Raw genomic sequence first — 26070 nt, forward strand, 5'->3', positions numbered from 1 at the left:
GGCAAAGGCTGTGACAACTCCAGGGGCCGAGGGCTGGGGTAGGAATGGGTGCAGCGTGGCTGGGGAGGAGGCATCGATCGGGGAGGCCAGACCCTCCCCAGACTGCCTTCACCGTCAGCCAGCCAAAGTGCCTCTGCGTTTCTGGCTTTGGTGCATTGCTATGATTAACTTACATGTAGTTATTTTTATAGAAAAAATTATTCATGAGAGAAGAGAGGGATCTTAAAAAGGAAGGGGCTATTTTCGCCTGAACCCTTTTCGGATCATTTCCTTGGGGACGAGTTCATCAGCCCAGCCCAACTTTTGGAACCAACCTTGCCATAGTGTGTATGCACCGAGTGTCAGCGCGGCCACTGGACAGCGTGTCTTTCCCGTGAGGCTTCTGTGCTGTGGGCGCTGAGTTGAAGCTGAGATCGCCGTGGTTGCCAGATGCACGGTATTGACCCCCCACTTTGAAGATCAAACAAGCGCTGCAGAAGGAACCGAGAGAGTTTGCTCTTGAGCGCAGACTTGATTCACTGACATCTATTTTCATACTTCCTTTTTTCATTCCTATTTTTGCCACCGCACAGTCTCAGGCTGCCCCTCTAGGCCACTCCTCTCCCCGCCAGTCATGACCGCATGGCCAGAGCCTGAGAGCCCCGGTCAGCAGTCCGCACACCTGTGTTGGGTGCGTGCTCCCCAGACAGAGCGAGACGCGGGCCCCCTGGCGTCTGATTCTGGTGTCCCTTATCCGGTTGTGGGCTGGGAGGTTGAGGGGACAACTCACAAGGGCGATGTCCTCTGGGGTTTCGATGTCAGCAATGTCAGGGGAACTTTTGGAGCCTGGAAACCAGAAGCAAATGTAGCAAGTTGAGAACAGGCATCCCTGGCAGAGTGGGGGCCGAAAACACGTATAAGGAGTTTCAGAACAGCCCAAAGGAGTTTATTGTTTTGGTCAAGAATGAAGAGTTGGGGGGCGCCTGGGTAGCGCAGTCGTTAAGCGTCTGCCTTTGGCTCAGGGCGTGGTCCCGGCGTTCTGGGATCGAGTCCCACATCGGGCTCCTCCGCTGGGAGCCTGCTTCTTCCTCTCCCATTCCCCTGTTGTGTTCCCTCTCTCGCTGGCTGTCTCTCTCTCTGTCAAATAAATAAATAAAATCTTAAAAAAAAAAAAAAAGAATGAAGAGTTGGGCTCACCTGGAAATAAAATCCAGATATTTGACCACCTGCCAGCTGTATGATCTTGGGCAACTTAATTGACCTCTCTGTTCTTTGATTGACTCGTATATAAAGAAGTTATATATAAAGTATATAAAGAAGAGCCCTACCTCTTGAGGTCGTTGCAAGCATGAAAGGAGATAACACATGTAAAGCTTCTAGAATCAGTCCCACCACGTAGCAAGTGCTCAGCATACTGGAACAAAAATATTAATTAAAATAAAGTTCTCAGGACCCAAAGAAGCCCTTATTAGAACATATGTCTCGGTTCCTGACTGTATGTGACTGGTCTGAATGGGATGGATACAAAAGCCAAGGTGAGGGGCGCCTGGGTGGCTCCGTCGTTAAGCGTCTGCCTTCGGCTCAGGGCGTGATCCCAGCGTTCTGGGATCGAGCCCCACGTCAGGCTCCTCCACTGGAGGCCTGCTTCTTCCTCTCCCCCTGCTTGTGTTCCCTCTCTCGCTGGCTGTCTCTATCTCTGTCAAATAAATAAATAAAATTAAAAAAAAAAAAAAGCCAAGGTGAAAAGAAGACCGTCTGAGGGATTTGTCTTGGAACCTTGGTAAAAGGAGGTTCCAGTCACACCAGCTGGTGCGAGGGAAAGCTCTTGCAGGAGCTCGGAAGGTCTCCTACTCCAGGTTCTACATTTGCAGAATGCGGAACGGGCCCCACAGGGGCGTTACTCACCCAAAGTCATATAGCAATTTCAAGGCAGACCCAGGAATAGAACCGAAATTCCATGACTTCCAAATTAGTGCCATAACACTGCACAGACCAGAAGTTGCTCTCTCGGGGTCCGTTCTGCCATCGCCCTCAAAGCTGGCCCAACCACCCACAGTGACTAAGTCAGGCATTCTAGGGAATGACCTAAACCAGTGCTTCTGGAACTTTAATGTGCAAACAAATCACCTGGGGCCTTGTGTTAAAAATGTAAATTCTCGTTCAGTAGATCTGGGGTGGAGCCTGAGAATCTGCATTTCTGACAAGTTCCCCGGGGATGCTGCCGCTGCTCTGGAGAACCGCTCTTAGAATAACAAGGCTCTGGGGCGCCTGGCTGCCTCAGTCAGTAGAGGATGTACTCTTGATCTTGGGGTTTTAGGTTCAAGCCCTATGTCGGCTATAGAGATTATTTTTTTAAAGATCTAAAAAAAAAAAGAAACAAAAGCCCCCAAAAGCACCCCAAAAAAGAGTAACAAGATTCTAGGCCCGCGCTGTCCAATTGAAATAACATATGAGGCACATGTGCAGTTTTAAATTTTGCAGTAGCAACATGGAAGAAGAAACGGATGCCATTCAGTTTGGTTTACTTCATTCTTCCAACATATCCAAAATATTCTCATTTCAACGTATAATTAATATAAAAATTATCGAGATAGTTTACATTCTTTTTTTCATACAAAACTCTTCAAAATCCAATGTGTATTTAACACTTAGAGGGCGTCTCCACTCAGACTTGCCACATTTCAATTATGAAGTTGCCACATGTGGCTGGTGGCTCCAGGGCAGTTCTAGACAACCACATGGGGATTCCAGCCCCACCCCCATCCTCCACACCAGCCACATGTGACAGTCTTCTTGGGTCTTCCTCTGGCTTTTCCCACCTTGGCAGACCCACCCAGCCCACTCTTGAATCCTTGTCGTGGGCAAGGCGTGCTCCAGCCCTAAGCCATGAGGACCAGCAGCCCTGACTCCCACCCAGCCCCGACTTCCTGGGAATACAATAGCCTGGATAGAGATAAGGGCAAAAAAGGCCCAAACTTACCTTCCCTCCTTCATTCCAGGGTAACACTCGCTTTATCTGAGCCCAGAGGCTTCTGTCTGTCTGGCACGGTGGTGTTGGAGTATACCATTACATGCTTGAAAGCCTGTGCACTGTGCTCTCAATTAGAAGAGGGGGGGACCAAGAATATTTTCCACACGGCTCAGCCCCTGCCACTGCCTGGCCTGGTAGCTTGAAGGGTTTTGTATGGGGCCAACCATGATGGCGAGAGACATAGGCCGTGATTCCATGGCAGCGCGCCAGCGTGACATCTGTTGGCCCTCTGTGACTTCGGGTGAGGCTCCTCTCCTGCCAGAGAGACATCAATGGGACCATCCGACAGCTCTAACCGTGCTCACAGACTCACTGGGAGAAATCCCCACACCTGCTCAGGGCCTCACTGTGGGGGCTTGGGGGCTTGTCTGAGCCAGAAGGAAAGCTACAAGCTTCTTCCTCAATCTGTGACTTGCAGGTAACTCACCAGGCACTTCCGTCCCCTTGTACACCCCTGGAAGCCCATGTCTGAGACGTTGGTCATCTGGCTCCTCAACCAAATATTTGTTTTTGCTTGCTTTTGTCTGAGAAAACTCTTAGCTTGGTGCTACCTAATGCTAAACATATGAATATCTGGAAACATCTAAATACACTGTGCTCTACAGACAAAACATCCACATAGGGATGTTCTCATTAATGGCATTTTCTGGTAAGGCAGAAACTGGTCCTGTTTCACTTCTTATTGTTGCTTCTAAACTTGGATGGAGTTTTTCCTGCCTTAGTAAGTAGAGTATAATGAGCAGAATCAAACTTTATCTAATGCTTCAGTATCATTCGTTGCCTCCGCAGACATTTTTGTGTATTGACCTTATAGGCAATTATATTTCATTCATTCAATCAACAGATACGTATTGAGGGCCTGTCATGGGTCAGGTGTTGGTCTCAGCTCTGGGGATGCGTCAGAAAAAAAATCCCAGCTCTTCTGGAGCTTATATTCAAATAGGCTTGTGTGTGTTGCTAGGAGTGGGGGGACAGGGATGGGCAATAAACAGGTGAGCAGCATACAGATTATACCGGGTGGAAAGTGTTGTGTGCACTGTGTACGCTTGATGGACTCCCAACTGAGGTCACAGGGCAGACAAGGCTCCCAGACAATGGGCCGCACTTCCTCCCATCCCCAGGACAGGTTTTGCTGCCTGCCTAAGACCTTCTCTCCATGCTCAATAGCTCCGTGTTTACCAATGGCTGGGACTTGCCTATTAAGCAGGTCACCTGGTGCCCTCCTGCCCCCAGGTTTTCAGATGCATGTTCTCTCTTTCACTTACTTGCCACCAGCCTGTCTCTGCCCAGATCCTTGATTTCCTCTGTGTTTGAAGCCATGACTGTGCATGACTCTCACCTCCACAGAGTCCTCTCATGATGGGAAGGGAGGGGATGCTGTGTTTGGGGTGAGATAGCAGATGGGTTGTTTGTGCCATAAACTTTCCCCAGCGTCATGAGGTTGGAGCAGTGATAGCTAGAGGAAATATAAACAACAATTTTCCATACGCTTTTTCTGTCTCCGTCATGTTGACTTGGAGCATGCCGACATGAACACAGTCTTCATTCGTCCAGTGTTTGAAGCTAAAATGTGCCACAGATGCACCATGGCCCTTCTAAGCGTTGGTCCACAATGGCTGGCTTTAAGTCATCTTTTCAGGAAGATAAAATAAAAATATATTGACAAAATACCACTCTCGGGGGAAGGTAAAAACATTTTTCCTATTTATGATCTGTTCTTTTCCACTTCACAAATATTGATTACTCTCCCCCACCCACACCCCTGCCCTTTCTCCTGTTTTGGGTGAATTGGGTGGGGCCCCAAGTCACATGGTTGTCTGGTGAAATAACAAATGCGTCTGTGCCCAGCCCCAGCCCTGTAAAGCCCAAATGCCAGCAACCAGGCAGATATTTAGGCCAGGACTATTCTAGGAAGAATAGAGCAGGGAGAAAATGCACTGAGTTGGGAATCTACCAGGACTGGCTACAGTCCTCATTAGAAAAATAATTCTCATTGTGGCTGGTGGGAGAATGCTAAGAGATGGGACTATAAAATATCATTAGGTTGATCCATATAATTACCATTTTTTAATCAAAAATAGTCATTATTGGCAATTTCATCTGATTCCATCTAAAAATAAAGAACAATTACCATTTATTGATTACCGTCTGTGTAGCAAGCATTGAGCTAAGCACTTTACAGGAATTCTATTGTTCAGTGTCCCCGGGAACCCAGCGGAGTGGCATCTTAGGTTCAGCTTCCCAGAAGTAGATTCCAAGATGAGGATTCGTGATTTATTAGAGACATGCTCCTAGGACAAAAGCAGGACAGGGACAGAGACGAAGCCAAATGAGGAAGTGTGATTTCAGGCAAGGGGTCAGGCTCAGCCTCATCCTGCCAGGAGCTCTGGAACTTCAGTTATACCTCAGTGTTTGTCTCACCTCAAGACAAGCAAGCCGGGGTCTCATGAGCCTGCAGTCCCTCATTGGCCATGAGTCACCCCCAGGGAGTAGACACTCGGACACATGCAGCTCTTCACATGCCTGGGTGAAGGGCTCTAGGATCCTGAAGGCAGGACTCTAAGCAAGACCGCAGGGGCTGTCCGCTAGGGGCAAAGCACATAGCAGCTGGGGGAAGGAGGCCCATGGAAATGCTAAGAGATGGCCATGGCTTTGGCAGAGCATCTTGGGAGTTCACTGGAGACCGATGTTAGTTTTATCACCATTTTTGCATGCAAAGCAACTGAGATTTAGAAGGGTCAAAGTAATTCTGCTCTGATCACAAAAGGGTAGAACCAGGGCTCTGTTATCCTGAAATGACCACTAATACATACTCTCAGTGTCACCTCCAATGTCCTCGGTCGCTGGGGTCAAGCTGGTGGTACCTGGCTCCTCCTTCCCTTCAAATGAGATTTTAGAGTCCATCCCATCATGCGGATGGATTTGAAGGAGCCACCCCAGCAACCATAGCTTGTCTAAGCTCTCCCTTATACCTCTCTAGGTTAGGAAGGGGCCCTTTTCTGCCCCCAGCCCTGTGGGATCTGCTGATATGTTCCTCCACTGTCCCTGGAGCTTGTCCTCCCTTTCACGGGTCTCCCAGCACAGGAAGGTGTGACCTTCTGCTCTCCATGGCTATATGGCCAAAGAGTTCTCCAATGCCAGTGCCTGAGAAGTGTCTTGCTTCTTGGGTGAGGAGCTCACTCCCAGCTGAACACGGCCAAGGGACACACTGATACCAGAACACCTGGTGAGGGGATCCCCACCAGTTGTCTCACTCCCCCGGCCAGGTGCGGGCACCTGCCCTTATTTGGCAGCTGAAGGTGGCCTTCCTGAGGGAGATGAGTCAGAACCTTCTGCTCGAGACATCCACAGTGGGAGGGGTAGAGACTCCAGAGGCCAGGATTCAAGTCCATAGCTCAGTTCTGCCACTTCCTAATTTAAGTGGTTATTTCATTTCTTTTTATGTCAATTCTGTTATCTATAAACAGGAAATGACAGTAATCTACCCTGTAAAGATTAAATGGGATGTTATCTGTAAGTGCCTACCACAGAGTGGGCATTAGAAATAGTTGGTCACCGTCCTGTTTTTCTCTAGGCTTTGCTGGCATTGTTTTTTTCACATTACCTGTCTTAACTTTGGGTTACTATATGCATTTAATACAGCCTAGTTTTGATTGGGTGCAGGGTGCAAACTAGAGAAATGTGTCCTTTATTTTCCTGTGTTTTGAAAAGCTTTGTCCCTTCTGGGTTACTGTTCTGTCAAAGAACATTGGATGGCCTGCTTTTTTTTTTTCTCCCATCCATCTTGACTGATGCAAAGCTAGCACTTGGCCTTCTTCATTGAATTTCATTATATTCCAGATGCTAATAGCTCCTCACATGAGGCCCTCTTGGACAGCATACTGCAAGAGAAAAAGCATAGTGCTACATGACACCGAGATGTTGGGTCATGCCCCGCTCCACCCTTATCCCCCATACATAGAAATGCTGTCCCAGTTTTCAGCAGCCTAATTGAACATCAGTCACGTAAGGAAAAAAAAAAACCCTCCTTTGCCACCCACACCATTGTGCTAAGAATAACTTCTATCCCAGCCGCAGAGCTGGTCAGAACCACTTCCCAGTATCTCCATCTGGAATTAGGTGTGAGGATTCAGAAAGTGCATTTGTCCATTTCGAGTCTGAAACTCGCATGGTCCTTAAAACTTGGAAGCCTGACACAAAAACAAGAAACCTAAACACCCATACGCTGACTTATCAAAACCCTGTCTCATGTGGAAAGTCTTCTTCTCTCCTGTGTGTCATGTGCAGCTCATAGTGTTCTCCCTAGCGTGTCCAGGAGTCAGTCTTACAAATCTGCTTAACTTACTGGGACAGGGCCCCGTTCAGCTCAGCATCTCACGTAGCAGCGCCCTCAACCAGCAGGACCTCTTCATGACCAGGATCCTGGTCTGCTGGTTTCAGGCTGAAATTGAGTTTCTGTGGTGATTGGACATCTGGCTTTGGGGCAATGATTGTTTACCCTTTAATCTTCCAAATGAATAGAATCATCCATTCATTCAATAATCTATTTCTAGAGTGCCAGCCTCATGCCAGGCACGTGCTCTGACGCGCGTCAGCCATGACGTACACACGGTAAGATGGCTTCTCCCTTCTCTTGGTGATTAGTCTGACACTAGATGTTCTCTCACCCTGACTGCCCCATGGAATCATCCTGGGGCTTTTTAAAAGTACTCTTTACACGTGTTTTTTTTTTTTCATCTTCGCAAGAATCCTACGAAACAGATGCTGCTGTGGTACTCATTTTGTAGATGAGGAAACTGAGGCACAGGTTGGTTGAGTGGCTTGCTCATGGTTACCTAGCATTGCAGTAGAACAGGCCCACGGGCGGTCTCCCTTCTGAGAGCGGCGTGCTCCTGTGAAGCGCCCGGCCTCTCCATGTGGGGCAGCACGCGTGGGGCGGCATGTTCGAGAACGCTGGAGTGGGTGGCAAAAGAAGAGCTCGAAGCAGCAGCTGGAGAAGGGGACCAGAGCAGGGCAGGAGGGGCTGTGGGAACTCAGACGCGAAGGCAGGGTTTTATCCAGTAGACCACCAGGATAGCTCTGACCTCTACCAACTAGAGTAAGAAGGCAGTGGCTGGGGGACTTGGGATCCATGTCTACACAACAAAAAGTAGGTCAGTGTCTTTGGAAGAGAGCTGTGAGGAGCAGGCACTCTGTGATGGCAATTGGTTCTGACAGGAGCTCCATGCTGCGTAGGGAGGGATACAAGAAAGGCCTCCCGCCCCTTGCCCCGCTGAACTCTTGCTTCCACACATTACCAGGGCCTCTCGGGGCAGCCCCAGAGCAGCCAGCTCCGTGCCTTCCTTCCCTGGAAGCCGCGCTAGCTACCCAGCGCTCAAGCCCACCAGAGCCTTCCATGCCATTGTCCACGACCAGCTCATCACAGGGCACGCAGCTGAGCGCCGAAGGGGCAGCCGCGCAAGAGTTGGAAACCCACGTCCCTCCATTATCTAAGCCAGGAGAGAGGCTACCCGCCTCGGAAGCAGTAGGCGGTCATATTTGCACAAGTGAGCCTGGGTTCAAATCCCAGCTGTACCTCTCACTATGCGATTTGGGGCAAGTCATTCTTCTCTATGAAGATCAGTGTTTTCATCTATAAAATGGGGTGGCCATTCCTACCTTGCAGGTTTGTTAAGAATTGGAGATATTCATAAGATACCTAATAAATATGTCTAGAGCCCTCAATCAATGGCAGCTGTTATTATGCCTGATGAATTGCCACTGTCATATTCGAAGACCCTGTGGGTCCAAACAGCCCAGAGGGAGAGCCACTCAACAACCCCCTTATTAGCAGCTGAGAAAACTGAGGCCTGAAAGGGACCGGGAGCTTTTCCACGGTCACCTGGAATTTGAACAACAGAACCAGGAGCAAGAAATACCTGTGAGAGGCCTCACTGAGCAAGGGGTGAGAAGTTCAATTCCAGCTTGGCCACAACCACTGACAGCTTTTGCTCTGATTTCCTCCCTCCATGATGGCACAGATACAACCTTTCTGGAAGGGTTGTGTGGACGAATAAGCTGTCATTCCAGGGTGCTGAAAAGTACTCCACAGGTGCCAAATCATGACTCTCCATGGATTTCAACACCTCAGTTGGCATGCCTTCCTGCCAGATGCAAGTTGCATGAGGACAGTGTGTGTGTGCGCATGTGTGTGTGTTTGGGTGTGTGTGTGTGCAAGAAGTAAGGGAAGGGAGGAGTAGGGAAAGGAGCACATAGAAACTCTAGATTTTTCAGACGCTATTTCCATACCGAGCTCATGTGCGCTGTGGCTTAGCTCCCTGCCTAGGGTGCACACAGAAAGGCTGTCTTCTTTCTCAGGTCCTCTGCGTCCTACTTGCAGCCACCTGCTGGAGGAAGGTGTAAGCAGAGGCAGCTGGCCCAGGCCCCCCACTCTGCGGCCTGAATCAGGGTCACATTGCTGAGGGCCAGTGATTTGTCCGAACTTGAGCAAACAAGAAGCAGAGTTAGGGACTCAGTCCCAGGTAGCTGGTGTCAAATAGGGTGTCATGGAGAAAGTGTGGATTTGGAATCAGACAATTCGGGGTTTGGATCCCAGTTCTGCTACCTAGCTATGTGATCAGGGGCAAATTATTACTTTACCTGTCTGCACCTCCGTTTCTTCATCTGTAAAACGGGGAAATATCACTTCAAGCACTCTTTGGAGACATTGAATGAGATGGAGTCTCTGACACATTACTGTTTCATTGCCACCCCAAACGCTGCCGCCGTCCCAGTGGCTTTCTGCACTGGATACCTCAGTGGCTGGGCTGTGATGTATTGATTGTGACTGTGGATTTGGGCAAGTCCAGAAGATACCAGGATAAAGAGGCAGTTGCTGAAGACAAAGCTTGTCTCCCAAGCAGAGGCACTTCCCCTGGAGATGTTAGCCTCAGGCCATTGGTGGTGATGGGGAGACACCTGCCCTTGCTACCCCATGGAAGAAGAATGGCACAGCACCCTGAAGAAATGTCTCAGAGGAAACAGACATGCTCAGAGACTGATCGTGTACCCCTTTACTAAGTCTGGCAGGAGGCCAGGTGAGGAGCGCAGCCAGGTGTGAGCTCGGGCTGCCATGAGAGAGGCGGGGTCTCTCGGGGCCTCTCAGAGCTTGTGGAATCACAAGGAAAGTGTTTACAGAGAGGTTCCATCCCCCTCTCTCTAGCTTCTCTTCCCTGACAGGTCTAATCTGGATGCTCAGCTCTGGGGACACAGGTCCCTTCTCCAGGAGGCTGGATGGTGCCTTAGCCCCTCTCAGAGAGGCAGCGTTCCCCATGAGGCTCACAGCCTCAGGTTCTGGGTTTTCACTTGATGTCTTAGCAATGGAAATTTCCACAGACAGATATACCTACAACAAGGGGTCATGTGGTAACTTCAGGCTAGGTGGGAAAGGAAATGTAGCTTGAACACTTACTGTGTGCCCGGAAAAATGCGAATCATGATGGCAGTAGTGGTGGCCATGTATCAAGCCCTGATTTAGTGCTTTATACGTATTAATTCATTTAATCCTTCCTTCAATCCTGTGAGGAAGGTACTATTATTAACCCCATTTTACAGATGAGAAAACTGAAGCGTGGAGAGGTTGAGTAATTTGTTCAAGGTCACACTGCTAGTAAGTGGCAGAGCTCAAACCCGTGTGGTCAAACTCAGGCAAACTCCAAAGTTGTCATCCTTTTAACCATTCTTCCCTACTTCACTGCCGCTCATTTAATTTTCCCCCAAAAGGCCCAGGAGGGGGGTCTTACTAATGCATAGGTGGGGAAACTGAGTCTCAGAGAGTTTAAATGACTTGGCCAAGATCACACAACCAGTTAAGTGTCTGTGCACATCTATCAGATTCTTTCCACTTCACTAAGGGGCTTCCAAAGGAACAACTGAAACCTTGACATTGTCCCTTATCCCAAGGGTGAAAGGGAGGAGAATGTGGTGGGGGTGGGGGACACCCAGCACAGACCCCTACCCCAAGCAGGCTGGTATAACCCAACTAACGTGAGTTTGCTCCTTGGTGAGCCACAGATAGGAACTAAACCACGTGAGTTGTCAGACAAAGGAAACTTTGTAGCAAATAAGGAGATCATGGGGAATAACTTCCAAAGCTGTGACTCCCCGAGCAACGCAACGGTGAGTGGGTTTCTTTTACTTAGGGTTAGGATGAATCTAGATAGGGGAGCCTTGTCATCGTATGTGAGAGACAGGGATAAGGTCGCGCATGCTCCTTAAGGAAACATCTTACACGTACATTGTTATGTAAAGCAGGCTTGTGCTCCTCCTTGGGTGCAGATTTTAGTTTTCTACTGAGGTGAAGGTGACTGTTGGTCACTCCATGGTCGTTCTGCGCAGGTGTGAGTAAGGGGTTAACCTCAAACTGGTATGGGCTGCGGAGCTGACAGAGCTCCTCTCCAGGCAATCAGGCAATCGGTACTACTTGAGGGAGAGTTTTGGTTTCCATCAAGGGATGTTAGGCCCCTCGGGTCTTTTGCCTGAGTTAAGAGATAAGCTGGAAAGAAGAACTTAAAGAAAATATGGGACAAATTTCCGGTGGGTACAAGCAGGTGAGGAGTAAAGGTCAGCTCTTGGGGTCTAGCCGGTGGCACTGGTAGGCATACATGAAAACCTCATTCTTGCCTGGCTACCCTCTTTACCTTTCAGGCCTCACCCCAACATCACCCCAAACATCACTTCTCCAGAGAAGCCTTGGGGCCTCGACAGTCTAAAGGGGTCTAGGTTCTTTACCTGAGAACGTAGCACTTGCCTCACTTAGTAATTATACATTCACTGGTGTGATTATATAATTATTGTCAATTTCCCTGATTACGTTATAAGCTCCATGAGAAAAAACTGTGGTTCTTACTAATATTATATCACCAACAATTAGCATGTTGCCTGACATTCAGTAGCGCTAAATACTATTTAAATGAATGAATGAGTATAACACCTGTAAGGTTCTAGACTCACACCAGGCCGTCTGCCTCCATCATCTCAAATCCTTGCAACAACCTTGTGAAGCAGTTACCATCATGCCCATTTCACTGTTAAACAAACTGAGAGTCAGAGAAGCGAAGTGACCCTGGCTCAGTCAATCCCGGGTGAAGGTGGGATTCACACCCAGGTCTGCCTGACTCCACCCCCACGGTTTTCTTTCTTTTACTCTGCTCTGTCAAAAAGGAACCTGGAAACAAGGAGTATTGATAAAGGAGTCTGCTGAAGTTCTTCCTCTGGGGAAAACAGAAGAAAATACTGTTGTGGAGACCAGACAGGATTGAAAGTCAAGAATAAAGGATCAAAGGCAAGAAAAGAGCTAAAATGGTCATGAGAGGGGAGTCTAAAAACCTGTCTTTGATAACTCAGCAGGAAGTCAGCTTTGCAGGCCAGATGCCTCTGAACACTGGATTCTCCATCTCCAGACCCAACCCTTCATGGTCCCCTTCCCCCAGCCCCACTGGGAAGGATAAAACCCTAACAAGCAAATGATTCTGAATGGGAGTTCATTCAATATCCCTAAGTTTGAGAACAAGGTCTTTGTGGAAACCAGGAGGCCGGGATGACAATGCTTGACAATCCCAGATGCAGTCCTTAGAGAGACTAACTTTGTTAGGTTCACATTTGAAGCATGTCCAGATTGCCTTGAGGAGAACATTCTGATATATTTATCAGTGAATGTCTAAAATTCTTGCATAACGTGGAGCTTCAAGAAAGTTGCCAGGCAAAAATTTTTTTTAAAGATTTAATGGTGTCTTGCCCCACTGTTTGTAAAACAACATCTTTCTAAGCCAAAAAATAAAAGAAAATCCCTGTATATATTGCTATTTTCCACCCATCTTGAGCTTTGAGGTTTTATTTGCCTTGGGTTTGGAGAGTGAACGGAAATCAACACAGCTGCTTATGTTTAGTGGTTTCGAATGATCTCAGGGCGCAAAAGATCCTCATGGGTGTCTCTGCTTTGCTGACAGTTTTTAGACCAGCTTTAAGCTCAGTCAAGGGGAGCATGAACTTTTACCAGTGCCTGGCAGAGTTCATGTGAGCCGTACCGGAGCCCATGTTCTTCATGTCTCTTTCTGCAAGAGGAGGAAGGACTCTGTCTTCAGCATTGTTGGTTATAGAGACAGCTTGGTACATCAGTCAGAAAAGAATTGATTTCCTGGTCCCTCTGCTCAGGGGTGGTCTTGGCACTTCTGTAGAGAATGATTCTGTGAAGAGCTGCTTCCTTGGAAGGAAGGGAAATTAGGTGGGGTCTCTGGATTAATGGGTCCTGGTTTTCTTAGGAGGAGAGAACCCTGTTTTCAGTGACTTTGTTGCACACGCATAGATAACCTCTTCATGAAGACTGGATTTTTAATCTTTGGCAGCTAACAAAGCATTTGTTTCTTTGTTTGGGAGACGGGTCACCTCACCTGCCTGCAAAGGCAGACGGTAAAGTCGGAGATACACTAGCTAAATTCCACATCATGAACGTTCGGCATAGTGCTTGGCTCATTATAGGGCTTAATAAGTGTTTCCTGAGTAAATAAAAGGTTAAAACAAGTAAAGACGTTGACTTGAAATATACAGAAAATGCCATGGAAAAGTAAGCTAAAATCACTCACAATTCCAACCCTTTATTTATTTATTTTTATTTTTATTTATTTGACAGAGAGAGACAGTGAGAGAGGGAGCACAAGCAGGGGGAGTGGAAAAGGGAGAAGCAGGCTTCCCGCTGAGCAGGGAGCCCGATGCGATGCGGGGCTCCATGCAGGGCTCCATGTGGGGCTCCATGTGGGGCTCGATCCCAGGACCCTGGGATCATGACCCGATGACCCGAGCCGAAGGCAAACGCTTAACGACTGAGCCACCCAGGCGCCCCCAGCCCTTTAAAACAATGATATAAATAAGAAGAAAGTATCGGTCTCCTAACCTGCCTCTCAGAAATAACTTCTATTGACAGTTCCAGGTGATTCCTTCCTTCCTGGTCCTTCTTGATAAACATATTTATTTATACATATGTAAACACACATAAATACATGAGTAAATTTTAATAGTAGTGAAACATACATGTAAATAAGATAAATACCCCCACTAAGAATCCGTTTTAAATTTTAAAAAAATCACAAAATGCATACCAAAGCTTTCAGTGATTTCTTTTTTTAAGTTATCCACTGCCAGGATTTTTCAAGGCAGCATCCCCTTTTATGAGCACAGACCTCAGAGAGTTAACCGTGCTCCAAGCTCTCCTCTGAAGATCCTGCACCCTGGGCACCACCCGCCCTTCCTGTGGGTCAGATATTGGCCGGGAGCACCTCTCCTAGCCTCTCCCAGCACATGCTCACCAGGCTCTGTGCCTGGGGCAGAGTCAGAGGGTAGGCAGGAAGGCTCCCAGGATGATCGCGGTAACCAAAAGAGGAAATGCGGCCGAGGGGGCGGCGGGAAGCCTCGCAGCTCAGTGCCTGGAGGCCCACGCGGGGCAACGGTCGGGCTGCTTGATGCCATCCGCAGAGCTGCCTGGAGGCAGCATTTGGGCACTGACCCAGCTTGCGTTTGGGCTACAGGGAAAGAAAATCCAGCTCAGAAAGTTGTAGAAGGCCCGAGTTTTTCCAGATTGGCTGTTACTGATTAGAGCGATCCAGGTTATTGCCCGAATACTCCTCGGCTCTGAAGCGTTGAGAGCACAAAGCCTTTGTAGCATTTCTTACAGCGGTGCTTTTCAATTTGCCTGCACCTGGAGAGCTTGATTAACATGCAAATGTCTGGGCCTCCTTCCCAGAGAGGCCGATTTAGCCGGTCCAGGGCTGGGTTTGGGCAGCCTTACTTTATTAACTCCCCAGGTGACTTTCAGGAGGCTGCGAAACAGAGTGAGGACTGGCTGATTCAGACTCACCCTTTAAAACGTGGATTCATGGATTCAGCCTTCTAGGGGATTTTGGGAGGGAAGGGCTGCATAGGGATCCGTTCCTTTAACAGGCACCCTTGGTGAGTCTTAGCCTTCTTGTTGAAGACCATTGGTCCAGGGGTCTTTGCCTCCCAGCGGACACCAGCAGGCTGCTCTGTCTCCAAACCTGAGCATCGTGCAGACAGGCTCCCATAACTTGGCCTGGTGCTCATTCTTTGCCTCAATGTCAAGACTACTATCCCTCGCAACCTGGGTGGTTATCAGACCTTTCGCCTGTGTCCTCAACTGCAAAATGGCGCCACCATATAGAACGTTCTACTGTTATTGTTATGAAGGCTAGTCTGTTGATAGTATAGGGTTAGGAGTCCAGGCTCTGGGTTCAAACCCAACTTTTCTGTTTAATTAGCTGTGGGAGCTTGGGTAAGATACTGCGCCCCCCTGGGCCTCAGTTTTCTCTTTTGTGCTGTGGCAGTGACAATAATGGTCCACTCATACGACTGTTGGGAGACTCAGAGCCAAAGTATGCGAATGCTTATTGTCGTCGCTGGCGCATATTAAGAAAAACTTCATGAATTACAGTTCTTATCAGCATCATCATTATTTCTGGGTCAACTCTGGCTGTCTGGTCTAATCTGTGGGAAGAAGAACGGATAATACAGAACAAGGAATATAATGTCTAAAAAGGTGAGTTTGAAACTCAGTTAACTAGATCTTTCAATTAATATATATTTTTCAATCTGTGAGAGTGAAAAAGTGGGTAGACAATTACAAATAACCAGCAAACCAAAAAGCTTAAAGGTACGACCCAGCTACAATCCGGACACGCTCGGCTCAGTCCCCGTCACCTTTACTACCTGCAGGTGGGGTCCTAGGTGACGTTCCCTCCACAGCACAGGAAGGTTTGAACAAAGCCGCTAGTACTGACGTGGCTCTCGCCAGAGGCATGGACTAGAGAATCCAGACATTTTTACTTTCCTCTTCTCCTACCTCACCTCTTTGCCCATACATACAATCTCAATATTCATCTTTTATTTACATTTTCCCTGATACCATCTCTTTGCTAGGAGACATTCTTTCCTTCTCTTTCCTTCTCTGCTCTTCCCTTCCCTTTTCCCTTCTCCTCCTCCTCCTCCTCCTCCTCCTTCTCCTTCTCCTTCTTCTTCTCTGCCAGAGAGAGCACGAGCAGGGGAGGGGCAGAGGGAGAGAGAGAATCTTAAGCAGGCTCTACGCTCAGCATGGAGCCCAATGAGGGGCTCACTGTGGGGCTCAATCTCATGACCCTGAGATCATGACCTGAGTCGAAATCAAGAGTCAGATGCTTAACTGACTGAGCCACCCAGGATCCCTAAATCTGGAGACATTCTTATTGAAATTTGTTTGACAATCCTCCCCAGAGTTCCCCCAAATCACTGAGTTGGGAAAGTGGGGTAAAGATGGGCAGGGAGGCAGTTTTCATTCTAATGGTATCCCTGACTCGCAATTTCTGCTTCCTTTAAACTCAGAATCTCACTCTTTCCCCTATTCTCTTTCTTCTGCTTCAAGAAGAGCCCAGATTCAAAACTCAGCTCTTTTTAAAAATAATTCTCCCCCATCAAAAGAAAAATCTCGGCACTGAAGCATTTGGTAGCATAGTGGGCTTTACTGCTATTTTGGGGACAGGAAGGGGTTTTCCTAGGCCACTCCGCTCTGCTTCTCCTGTTCCTGTCAGGGGTCTCTTCACAGTGCTCCGGCTACTCTGTTTTGTGGGGCTGGCCCTTCACACGAAACCTCTTCCAAGAAACTGACAACCATAGCGCTTGACTCCTAGACTCTGGGCTGACCTTGGGATATCCAAACGATCACTAGTGTTCTCTCTCAGACCACATACTCAGAGGCCCTTTCTTGAGTAGCCCTGAGCTGGCTGATTTTGGGGTTTCAGACTTGCCTGTTGAATACGTTGCCTGAATATGGCAGTGATGTGCAATTTATATTCCCACTATTAGGGTTTATTTACACAACTCCCCCCCCCCACCTACCGAAAGCAAAAGCGGTCACAGTCTAAGTTTTAAATAAGAATTTTTTCCTCTGTCACATTTATTCTTAATAATATTTAGTCATTTTATTGACTGTGGAAGGAGGCAAGATGTCAACAAAAGAATATTTTCTAGACTTCACTTACAAAGATGGGAGAATAGACCCAGATCTCTTAGAGTTGTTTTTTTTTTTTTAGATTTTGTTTATTTATTTGAGAGAGAGAGCATGAGTAGGGGAGGAGCAGAGGGAGAGGGAGAAGCAGACTCCCCACTGAGCAGGGAGCACAATGTGGGGCTCCATCCTGGGACCCTGGGATCATGACCTGAGCCGAAGGCAGACACTTAACTGACTGAGCCACCCAGGCGCCCCTCTCTTGGAGTTTCAGCACTAACGGTGGAGAAGGAAATTTCTCTCCATTACCCTTCAGTTTGTTGTTGGTTAGAAAGTTTCATTACAGCTACAGAAAAAAGAATTCCATTATTAGCAGATCAATGCCTTTTTAATATGAAACTTTTCTGAAATTCTTCAGGGTAGGTCAATATCAGTTTATTATTTTTTTAACAGAAAATTTATTTTTAAGTGTAAGAGGTAACAAATTGTGAGGGATTGGCTGTGTGTATTTTGTTTTCACCACCCTTAATAATAAAGAATACAATTTATTGGAAAAAAAGAAAGTGTCATTAATCAAAGTAGCTGCTAACCTCATGGATAGTTGATTCTCCTTAGAACCTCATTTATCGCTCTATATTTTGCACTACTTCTATTAGACTTTCGTTTTACTACTTGTCATTTATTTCCCTGTGTGCTTCCCTTCCTAGATTATGAGTTCTTTCAGTTTTTCAGTTGCGAAAAAGGGGGCTCCTCTGTCTGGAAAGCAGCAGGCGTATCATTCTTTGAACCCTGAGAGCAGGGAACAAGAATTTATTCTTATTTACTCTCTGTCATAATGCCCAAAGCCTGGCACATAAATGACTCTCAACAATTTGTTCATTGAATTAATGATTGCGCCACTCCCTATTTGAGGCACGTGCGCACGGTGCACACACACACACATTCACACATGCGCCTCACATTCCGGCATCTGCAAGTGGGAGAACCCAGTCTCCCAGAGATCATCTTTTTGCTATTGACCTGCACACAGAGTCATCCGGAAGAAGGTAGGTTAGAAGTGAGTGGGGGCGGGGTAAGTGGTCCTTCTAAAGAGCTGTGCTAAGGATCTGACCCTGGCTTCTTCGCAGTCTGAGATGGGTAGGCTCTCGATTTGGCCGCTACCAAAATGTGGGCATTTGTGCCCTCTCTAGGATATGTGTCCTAAGTTGCCAACCCATGTCATAGAAAGTTAAGGAAAAGTGTGTTTTTGAAAATAAGCTAGTGTGACTTTATTTACTCCCAAATAAACTCATGAATGCTTTATATTATTCCAGAGACTTGCAACATTTCCCTTCATCATTTCTAGTCAAGGGTTTCCAAGAGGCTGCTGACTTTTTCTTAAGATCCTTCCATTTTTGTGTGAGAGGCTCGGGTTTCGATGTTTCAGTTTCTTCACAGGACCGTCTTCTTGGGAGGTCAGGCACAGCGAGGGGCTTTCACTCAGATGAAGGATGGCTTGATGAGGCTGGTCACTTGCAGGTCAGCTCTGAAGCCCAATTCACACTCAACTAATCACCAGTGGCTGACGCTGAGGATCAGAAAGCGGTACAGCTGGCCCTTCCTGATGTGCGGGTGGCTTAGAACCAGGGAACTGTCCCAACTCGGGATGCTTCAGTGATCCTGAGAGCTTCACGATAAGTTTCAAATTGGCCCATCACTGACATGTGGGTGAGTTGGAAAGTTTAGAGTTAGACAAAAGAAGAAGGGCTATCAACGTTGAGATTTTAATTGGTGGGCTGTCCACGGTGCATCGAATTAAAAAAAAAAATTTTTTTTTTTAAACCTGGATAGTTTGTTCTTTCCAAAGCAGTTTGCCCTTCTCTGAACCAGTAACTTCTTTAGCTACCAGTGCGTGCCAAACATTGACTTAAAATGACTTCTTTCATGTTAACAGCATACATATGGAAGGAGTAACTTTATAGGGCATTTTTATAATTTGGGATGATCTTATTTAAGGAGGAATCTTGCAATTACCTCTTTTGCCCAGGGGAAAAAAAATAGCTTTCCCCCCTTTGTCTGGTTATGAAGATAAATTGTTTTGCTTTAAATAAAGAAAATGAGAGTTAATAGGAAAGATACAAAGGAAGATAAAAAATGGTCCTGGAAAGAGCAAATAACATTATTAAAGGATGAGGAGGCAGGAAAAGAAATTGGAAATAGACTAAAAGATTCCCTCATCTGCCACCAAGAAGGATGACAAATTAGCAGCCTTTCGTTATAAAACTCAGCGAGGGTTAAGGTCAATGCTCATATGTTTACCAAATCGTAGAGGATTAGGAAGAGGTTCAAAAAAGCATGCACTGTTTTTCATATGAGCACACAGTGGAGGGTCTAAGAACCCAAAAAACGACCTGGGCAACAAATAGAATTTAAACAGGAGATCAAAGATGGCAGATCAAAGATGGCAAATACTTAGCATGTCTATCACTATTTCTATTCCTCACCCATGACAGACATTATTAATTGATTAAGCTGCTGTTTCCAACTGAACTAGATGGATGTGTAGTGTGACAGCCAGTCACTTAACTACAGATGACCCTTGAGACGAAACCCTTTTGTTAGGTGTGGTTTAGGCTTACTGCTCAAAGCGTGATCTCCAGACCGTCAGCATGGGCACCACGTGGGAGCTTAGTCTGAAAGCAGGATCTCACCCTCTTCCAGACCTACTGAATCAGAATCTGTATTTTAGTAAGAGCTCTGGTAATTCCTCTGTAGAGCAAGGTTTAGGGTGCCCTGGAAGAGCACTGAGTGCAGGATATATTCATTTGGGTGGCAGCCCTCAAACCTCAGTATATATCACAATCACTGACTTAAGCGCTTGTTGAACCTAGATTGCTGGGCCCCACCTCCAGGGCTTTTGGTCGAGTGGGTCAGGGTGGGGTTTTCAAAAAAGCGTTCAGGTGCTGCTGCTGCTACGGGTCTGGGAACCATACTTTGAGAACCACTGCCATGGAATTACTATGGAGCATCTCTGTGAACTTTAAAGTCGAAGACTGCAAATATCTTCCCATAACTCTTGGTATATCTGTATGAACCGGAGTTCTGGGTAAGAGAGTCCTGAGGTTTAATCTAGTATAACATTTCTTATGACACTACGTACTTGAATCTAAAAGGCTCTCCTCCTGGAGCATTGGTGCTATCATCATTCACTCATGTATGCAGTAACAATCTGGGTAGCTGTTCTGTCCACAGCCTTATATGATGCTGAGAGACTCGAATGAAGGTTAAAACCGCACTTCCTAACTTCATAAGGCTTACTCTCTAAGAAGAGAATAGATATGAAACGTTAAATAACAAGGTGGCTTTAGATGGCAAAGGACTGAGTACTAAGTAAGTGGCAGAGACCATTTATGATTTAATTTCAGAGAGAGGGAGAATACCTGGAATTATATATAAGACTGTGTATTTCAGCCTGGCTAGAGAAGAAAGTCACTATATGGAGTGGTTGGAAGATAAGGTGGGGGAGGGAGCAGGCAGGATTCCTTAACGCTGTTTTCAGAGGTTCTTTTAAAACTTTCAGTTTTCCTTTGGTCTGGATAATGATAATGCTATCAGCATTGTAAATCATGCTACAGGGTGGACATATAGGGGAAAGCTGTTATCTTAGAAAAAGAGAAGAAAGACAAGCAGCTTGTAAGCAGAGATGACTGGGGGGAAAGTAGCAGTAATTTCATAACAAGAATAATAATGCCCAACATCTATCGACCCCTTACACTGACAGGTACTTATGCTTAACTGTCATGCACTATCTCATTTAATCCCGACAACAGCGCATGATGTAAACGTCGTCAAACCTCCTCCTTTACTCCAAGTGAAAACCAAAGCTTTGTAAGGATGCATGTATGATGAAAGAATTCGCCCAGTTTAAATCCAGGCAATTCTCCAGGGTGGGGGCTCCTCATCCATGAATCGCCAGGGTTTGGGCCTGTCTGGATCACTCTTTCCAATTCTCATAAACTCTGTGTCAGCGAGGAACCTAAAGAGAATTGAGAAGAGAGAAATCCTCGGACGCATTAAAGTCGAGGAACCTGTGGGGCCAGTGCGTCCAAGGCGCGGACAGGGAGGGGCTCCTACAAGAAACGCAGCAAGGTTTAGCCTGAGCCAGCCGGGGTCATGGAGCCTGCCCTGGCTTCCTCTGGCCACTCTAATGACAGAGTCTGTGGTAGGTTGCAAGCGCGAGCGGACTCGGGGCGGGAGGCTTCGCTTAGTACTGTATTAGCCTATAAATACTTCAAATAGTTAAATGAAAAGTGCAGCCTTTGAAAGCTGGAGAGGAAGCTCTTGGGAGGCCCCCCGGCCCGCCTGGAAGGGCAGGCAGAAAAGAGCAGAAATGGCTGGCGAGTCCTTCACGCAGGAGACGAGGAACAGCCCTGCCCAGTCCAGATGGGGGGCCGCAGGGCGGCGGGCGCGATTCCGGAAGATTCAAACCGTTAAGGTGACCAGAACAATTTGAAAAAGAGGAAACAAACTTCCCCCCGACTCTTGCCCGCGGGGCCTCGAGGCGGGCCTTTGCATTCGAAAGGGCATTTTTCAAAAGAAGGTTTCAGGGACGCGGGAGTCTCGGCCCGCTGGGAAGAGCGCAGCAGGAGCAGTGCCGCAGAGCGGCCACCAGCCGGCTTTGTACTTGGCGGCCAAGAGCGGCCCCAGAGTTTCGACCGCGGCCCGGGAGTTGAGACCACGCCCCCTTTGCAGAGAGAACTGCAGGCGCTGATTGGCCCTCCACCGACCAATGGGCGCGCCGGGGCGGCCCGGGCTGTCAGCGCGCGCCGCAGCCGCGCCGGCCGCAGCCTGTCCTCCCCTGCTCGGAGCCCCGCAGCCAGCGCAGCCTTCTCGGGAAGCGGGGCCGCCGTTCGCAAGCGCAGCCCTGCCCAGCCCGCCAGCCGCGCGTCCGGGTGCCCGCGCCCCACGGCCACAGCCTTGCTGCCCTTTAGCTCACGGAGCATGTGCAGACCTGCTGGCGCTAAGGTGCTATCTGTCCGGGGGACTTTTAAGCAGTGGTGACTGTCACGCCTAGAGAGACCTTTCGGGGGCTGTCGCCGCTCCTCTGCGTCGCGGGTGACACTGCGGTGCTCGAGATCGGAGCAGCAGCTGCTTCTTGGTGGACGCGTCTTGGGCTCCGTGCGTCCTCCCTCTCCCTCCTCCTCTGCTCGTCCTTTCCTCCCCCCGCGGCTCGCTCCTACCCTCGCCCGCTCACACCCGCAGCCTCCCGGAGCGAGAGGCGCGCGTCCCCGCAGTTCCTCTTCTAAAGGGGCCTCCTCACTTCGGAGATGCAGTGACAAGTTAATATGGGCGTCCAAGCATCGGGTTCCCAGGAGGAGAATCTCAAGAGGGAACAGCCCCTGAACGCCCAGATCCCTTGAACAGGCAGCGTGAAACCCGGCTGCAGCATCAGTCCAGGCGGGACCAGCTGAGCGCCGCGACCGGTCCTCTGCTCCATCCCGCACCCCGAAGGCGCGCTCGCGGGTTTGTTGCGAGCTTCCCAACCCGGGGATTTTTTTTTTTTTTTCCTCCGCTGGTGGTGGGCGCCTCGCGGGCCGAGGCCCGGCGCCTGCTCTGCTACCCGCGCTGCCTTTAGCGGTTGCCTCCGCCGCCGCTGCCAGGGACGTGCTGGGAAAACCGAAGCCCCGGGAGAAGATGCCGGCCATCCTGGTCGCCTCCAAAATGAAGTCGGGACTGCCCAAACCCGTGCACAGCGCCGCGCCCATCCTGCACGTGCCCCCAGCCCGGGCCGGCCCCCAGCCCTGCTACCTTAAGTTGGGAAGCAAGGTGGAGGTGAGCAAGACCACCTACCCTAGCCAGATCCCCCTGAAATCCCAGGCGCTGCAGGAGCCGGCGGGGGAGGGGCTCCCGCTGCGGAAGAGCGGCTCGGTGGAAAACGGGTTCGATACCCAGGTGAGAGTTGCTGTGTGCCGGGGCCCTGTTCTGGGAGGGTGGGTGAATACTTCTTGGGGGGCAGGTGGCTCTGCTGGATGGGGGAAAGGGCTACCCGGTGGGCGGAGAAGGGAGCCATTCCACTTAGGCTGGCAGATCTGGGGCTGCGCGAGGAGAGTGGGCTGGCCGGTGGGTGTGGCCGGGTGCCCGAGGTTTGCCTTAAGGAGCTCTGAGAGATCTGGGTGTGGGCATGCCCGCAGCTTCCTTCTGGGGGCACGGGTGGCGTGTTCACAAAAAAACGTGCAGCTCTGGAACTGTCAGGTCCTGCATGTTGAGAGCTTGGCCTCAAGAAGGCAGTGTCTGCTGCAAGGGCTGGCTGGCTGGCTGTCGGTTCTGCAGAGATTCTGTCTCTGCCAAGGAATGGTCTGAGGCCTTCTTGGGCTCGACGCCCCCAGGCCTGGCAGCAAGACCTAGGCAAAGGCGTCTGAGGGGTTCAGTCAACCTGCTCCCTTCGGCTTGACGATGGCCTGCCCCTGCCCGTCCCTTGAGCCGACAGGATTCCGGGCACTGTGCTGGGACTGCCCTAGGATTGCCCGGTGCACCAGCTGAGGCCGGCAGCAGGAGACTCCTAGCGTCCTGGCTGGCTGTTGCGGCGGGGGTGGGGGTGGGGGTGCCTGCCTCCAAATGGCTGCCCGAACCTAAGCTCCTCCTTCCTGGGTAGTAGATCCCAGCGCTGGTAGCCCCGGTGACTGGGTGTGGGGTTGGGGGATGGCTTGGGCTTGAAGAGAATTGGCGACTTTTACCTTTCCAGATAGTCTGCATCACCCAATTCGGCTGGGTGACAGGCCTTGGCCGGGCAATCTCTTTTAAGGAAATCAGCAAGGGCCAATCAGGTTCTCTTGGCCTCCTGCCCTCCCTGCTCCTTCCACCTCCTCCCCCCCCCCCAATCTGGTAGGAGGGAGCAGGGGCATGCTGTATTTTCTTGGCAGTCAGTCAGCAGGGACTTTTGGGGACAGGCTGACCTGACGGATGTGACTGTCCCAGTCAAGAGAGGCGGGAAGCCAGAGGGGGAGGTGGTTTGGGGCTGGTGTCAGGGAAGTGGCAACAGACCAGCTGACCTTTTTGGCACTTTCTTCTCTGCTGACACTGTCTCCACCTTCTCCTGGAGCTTTCTCTGATCAGAGGCTAGAACTCAACACATTGCTAGCCTTTCTGATGGAGGACCTGGAGCTGGGAGCTAATCGTAAGCAGACTTTTGGAACTCTGGGCTGGAGAAGGCCCTCGAAGCAGATTAAGCTCCCACACCAGGCTGATAAGCATGCCCCTTGCTGCTGCACTTGCTAAACATTTTTGGAAGCTGACAGGTTTGAGTGATGGCGTGTGGGAGGAAGGCAAGATTTCCCCCTATGTGCTGGGGGCCCGTCTCTGCTAGGGTTTTGCGCTCTGTTCTCTTTTTCTGCTGTTAGCCACAAGATTGGTCCGGTGGGCTTCGAAATGGGAAAGAGCTCAGGGGTACATTCCTGTGAGGTTTTCCTGTCCATCCTTGGAGGTGGGGCTTACGAGGTATGGTGGGTGGTATGTGGGAGGCAAGAGCAGGGACTCTGGGATGTGACACACACCCTTCCAGACTGATGAGGAGGACCTGAGGAATGAGAGGGACGGTAGAGACTGGGATTGTTTCTACCCAGGCAGCTGTTCTGCCTTTGCCCATTTGACACCAAATTTAACAAGCATTGTTGGAGGACTGTAGTGGACATGTTCTGGAAAGGTGATTCATCACCCTCTTTTCTGAAAAAATGTTTTCCAGCTGTTCCTGGAGGGGCTGGCAGGGTCCCGATCCCCCAAGGTTTAGCTTCCCTCTCTTACTCTTGGCCTACCATCCCCAGAATGCCCCCATTGCACCTGCCTTGCCCTCAGTGGGACCTTGTGTGCTGATCATGAAGACGGTTTGGATGGACTGCTAAGGACATTGGCTGCTTCCTTTTCACCAACGTGCTCTTTCCTTACCCGCGTTCGGGCTTCCTGAAGTCTCTTCTTTGCGGCAGGCGGCAGATCCTTATTCTCACTGCCCCACCTTGGCATCAAAGTGACCTTGGCATGGGCGGTTTTCCCTTCTTTGGACAGGGCTTCCCTTGACTCTACTTAGCATGGTGCCCGTTCACCATCCAGGAAAGCCTCTCTATTATAGGCTTGAGGACTGTGTCTGGCTTGACTTCTGTAGTCCCTAATCTAAAACCTGGTATTTGTCACTAGAAGATAGGAGATGATGAGTTATATGGCAGATGATATCTTGGGGCCTCTGACTCCCTCTTTTATTCAGAGAGGTTTTGGCAGAAGGCTGGGTTATGCAGTGGTCACTAGCAGAGGTTTTAAAGTCAGGTGGATATCTGTGGTGTCTGTCTCTGCCCCATACCAGCTGGGTGACCTAGTCAATTAACCTCCCTGGGCCTCAGTGTTTCCATCTGTAAAAATGGGCATAAACAACCGTACAAATTGTAAGGATTAAGAAGAACAACACGTGAAGTGTTTAGCCCAGTGTCTGGCAAATAAGGAACACCTAGTATAGTTAGCTATTTATATTGCTAAACCAGGAGATAAGGCATGTGGAACCTGGATCTAATAGCCTCTAAGTGAGAAAAGGCCTGGCCTATCTCTCTAGCCCTTGAAAACGTATTCATCTGTTCACAGGAATTTACAGAGCATCTCTCAGTACCAAGCATGGCCTGAAGATGAGGGAAGGGCACAACCACTTGTTTAGTGCCTGGCTCTTTACATATGATATTATTTCATCCTCACAGTACCTCTTAAAAGCAGACATGACATTTTCTATCATAATAATTTTCTCTAATAATAATATAATGGCAATCAAATAATATAATAAAGGCAAGTTAACTTATATAATAATGACAAATTAACAATATAGTAATGGCAAATCAAATAATATAATCACTTGCTACATGCCAGGAATTGTTCTAAAGGCTAGCACATAAAAAGCCTCATTTGATTGTTCTGACAATCCAATGACATAAGTGTTATTATTCTCATTTTGCTCATGAGGAAACTGAGGCAAAGACTGGGTCAATAAGCTTGTGAGTAGCAGAAGGAGAGTTAGAAATTGGACAGTCTG

The 26070-nt window shown here is 48.8% G+C and overlaps 1 protein-coding gene and 1 pseudogene across 2 annotated transcripts in view; both read left to right on the plus strand.

The window, feature by feature from the left end:
* LOC123799528 (RNA-binding protein with multiple splicing pseudogene) overlaps positions 1–22073 on the plus strand; it is a 147869-nt pseudogene extending 125796 nt beyond the window's left edge.
* NAV2 (neuron navigator 2) overlaps positions 21875–26070 on the plus strand; it is a 382986-nt gene continuing 378790 nt past the window's right edge. For both annotated transcript variants that reach the window (XM_045808618.2, XM_087855343.1), the window contains exon 1: positions 21875–22964. In XM_045808618.2, coding sequence (XP_045664574.1) covers positions 22707–22964 — 258 coding nt within the window. In that variant the 5' untranslated portion in view covers positions 21875–22706. The remainder of the gene's footprint in view (positions 22965–26070) is intronic.

Source organism: Ursus americanus, chromosome 24 (assembly GCF_024610735.1).
Source record: "Ursus americanus isolate L20-20 chromosome 24, mUrsAme1.1.p, whole genome shotgun sequence".
Classification (NCBI taxonomy): Eukaryota; Metazoa; Chordata; class Mammalia; order Carnivora; family Ursidae; genus Ursus; species Ursus americanus.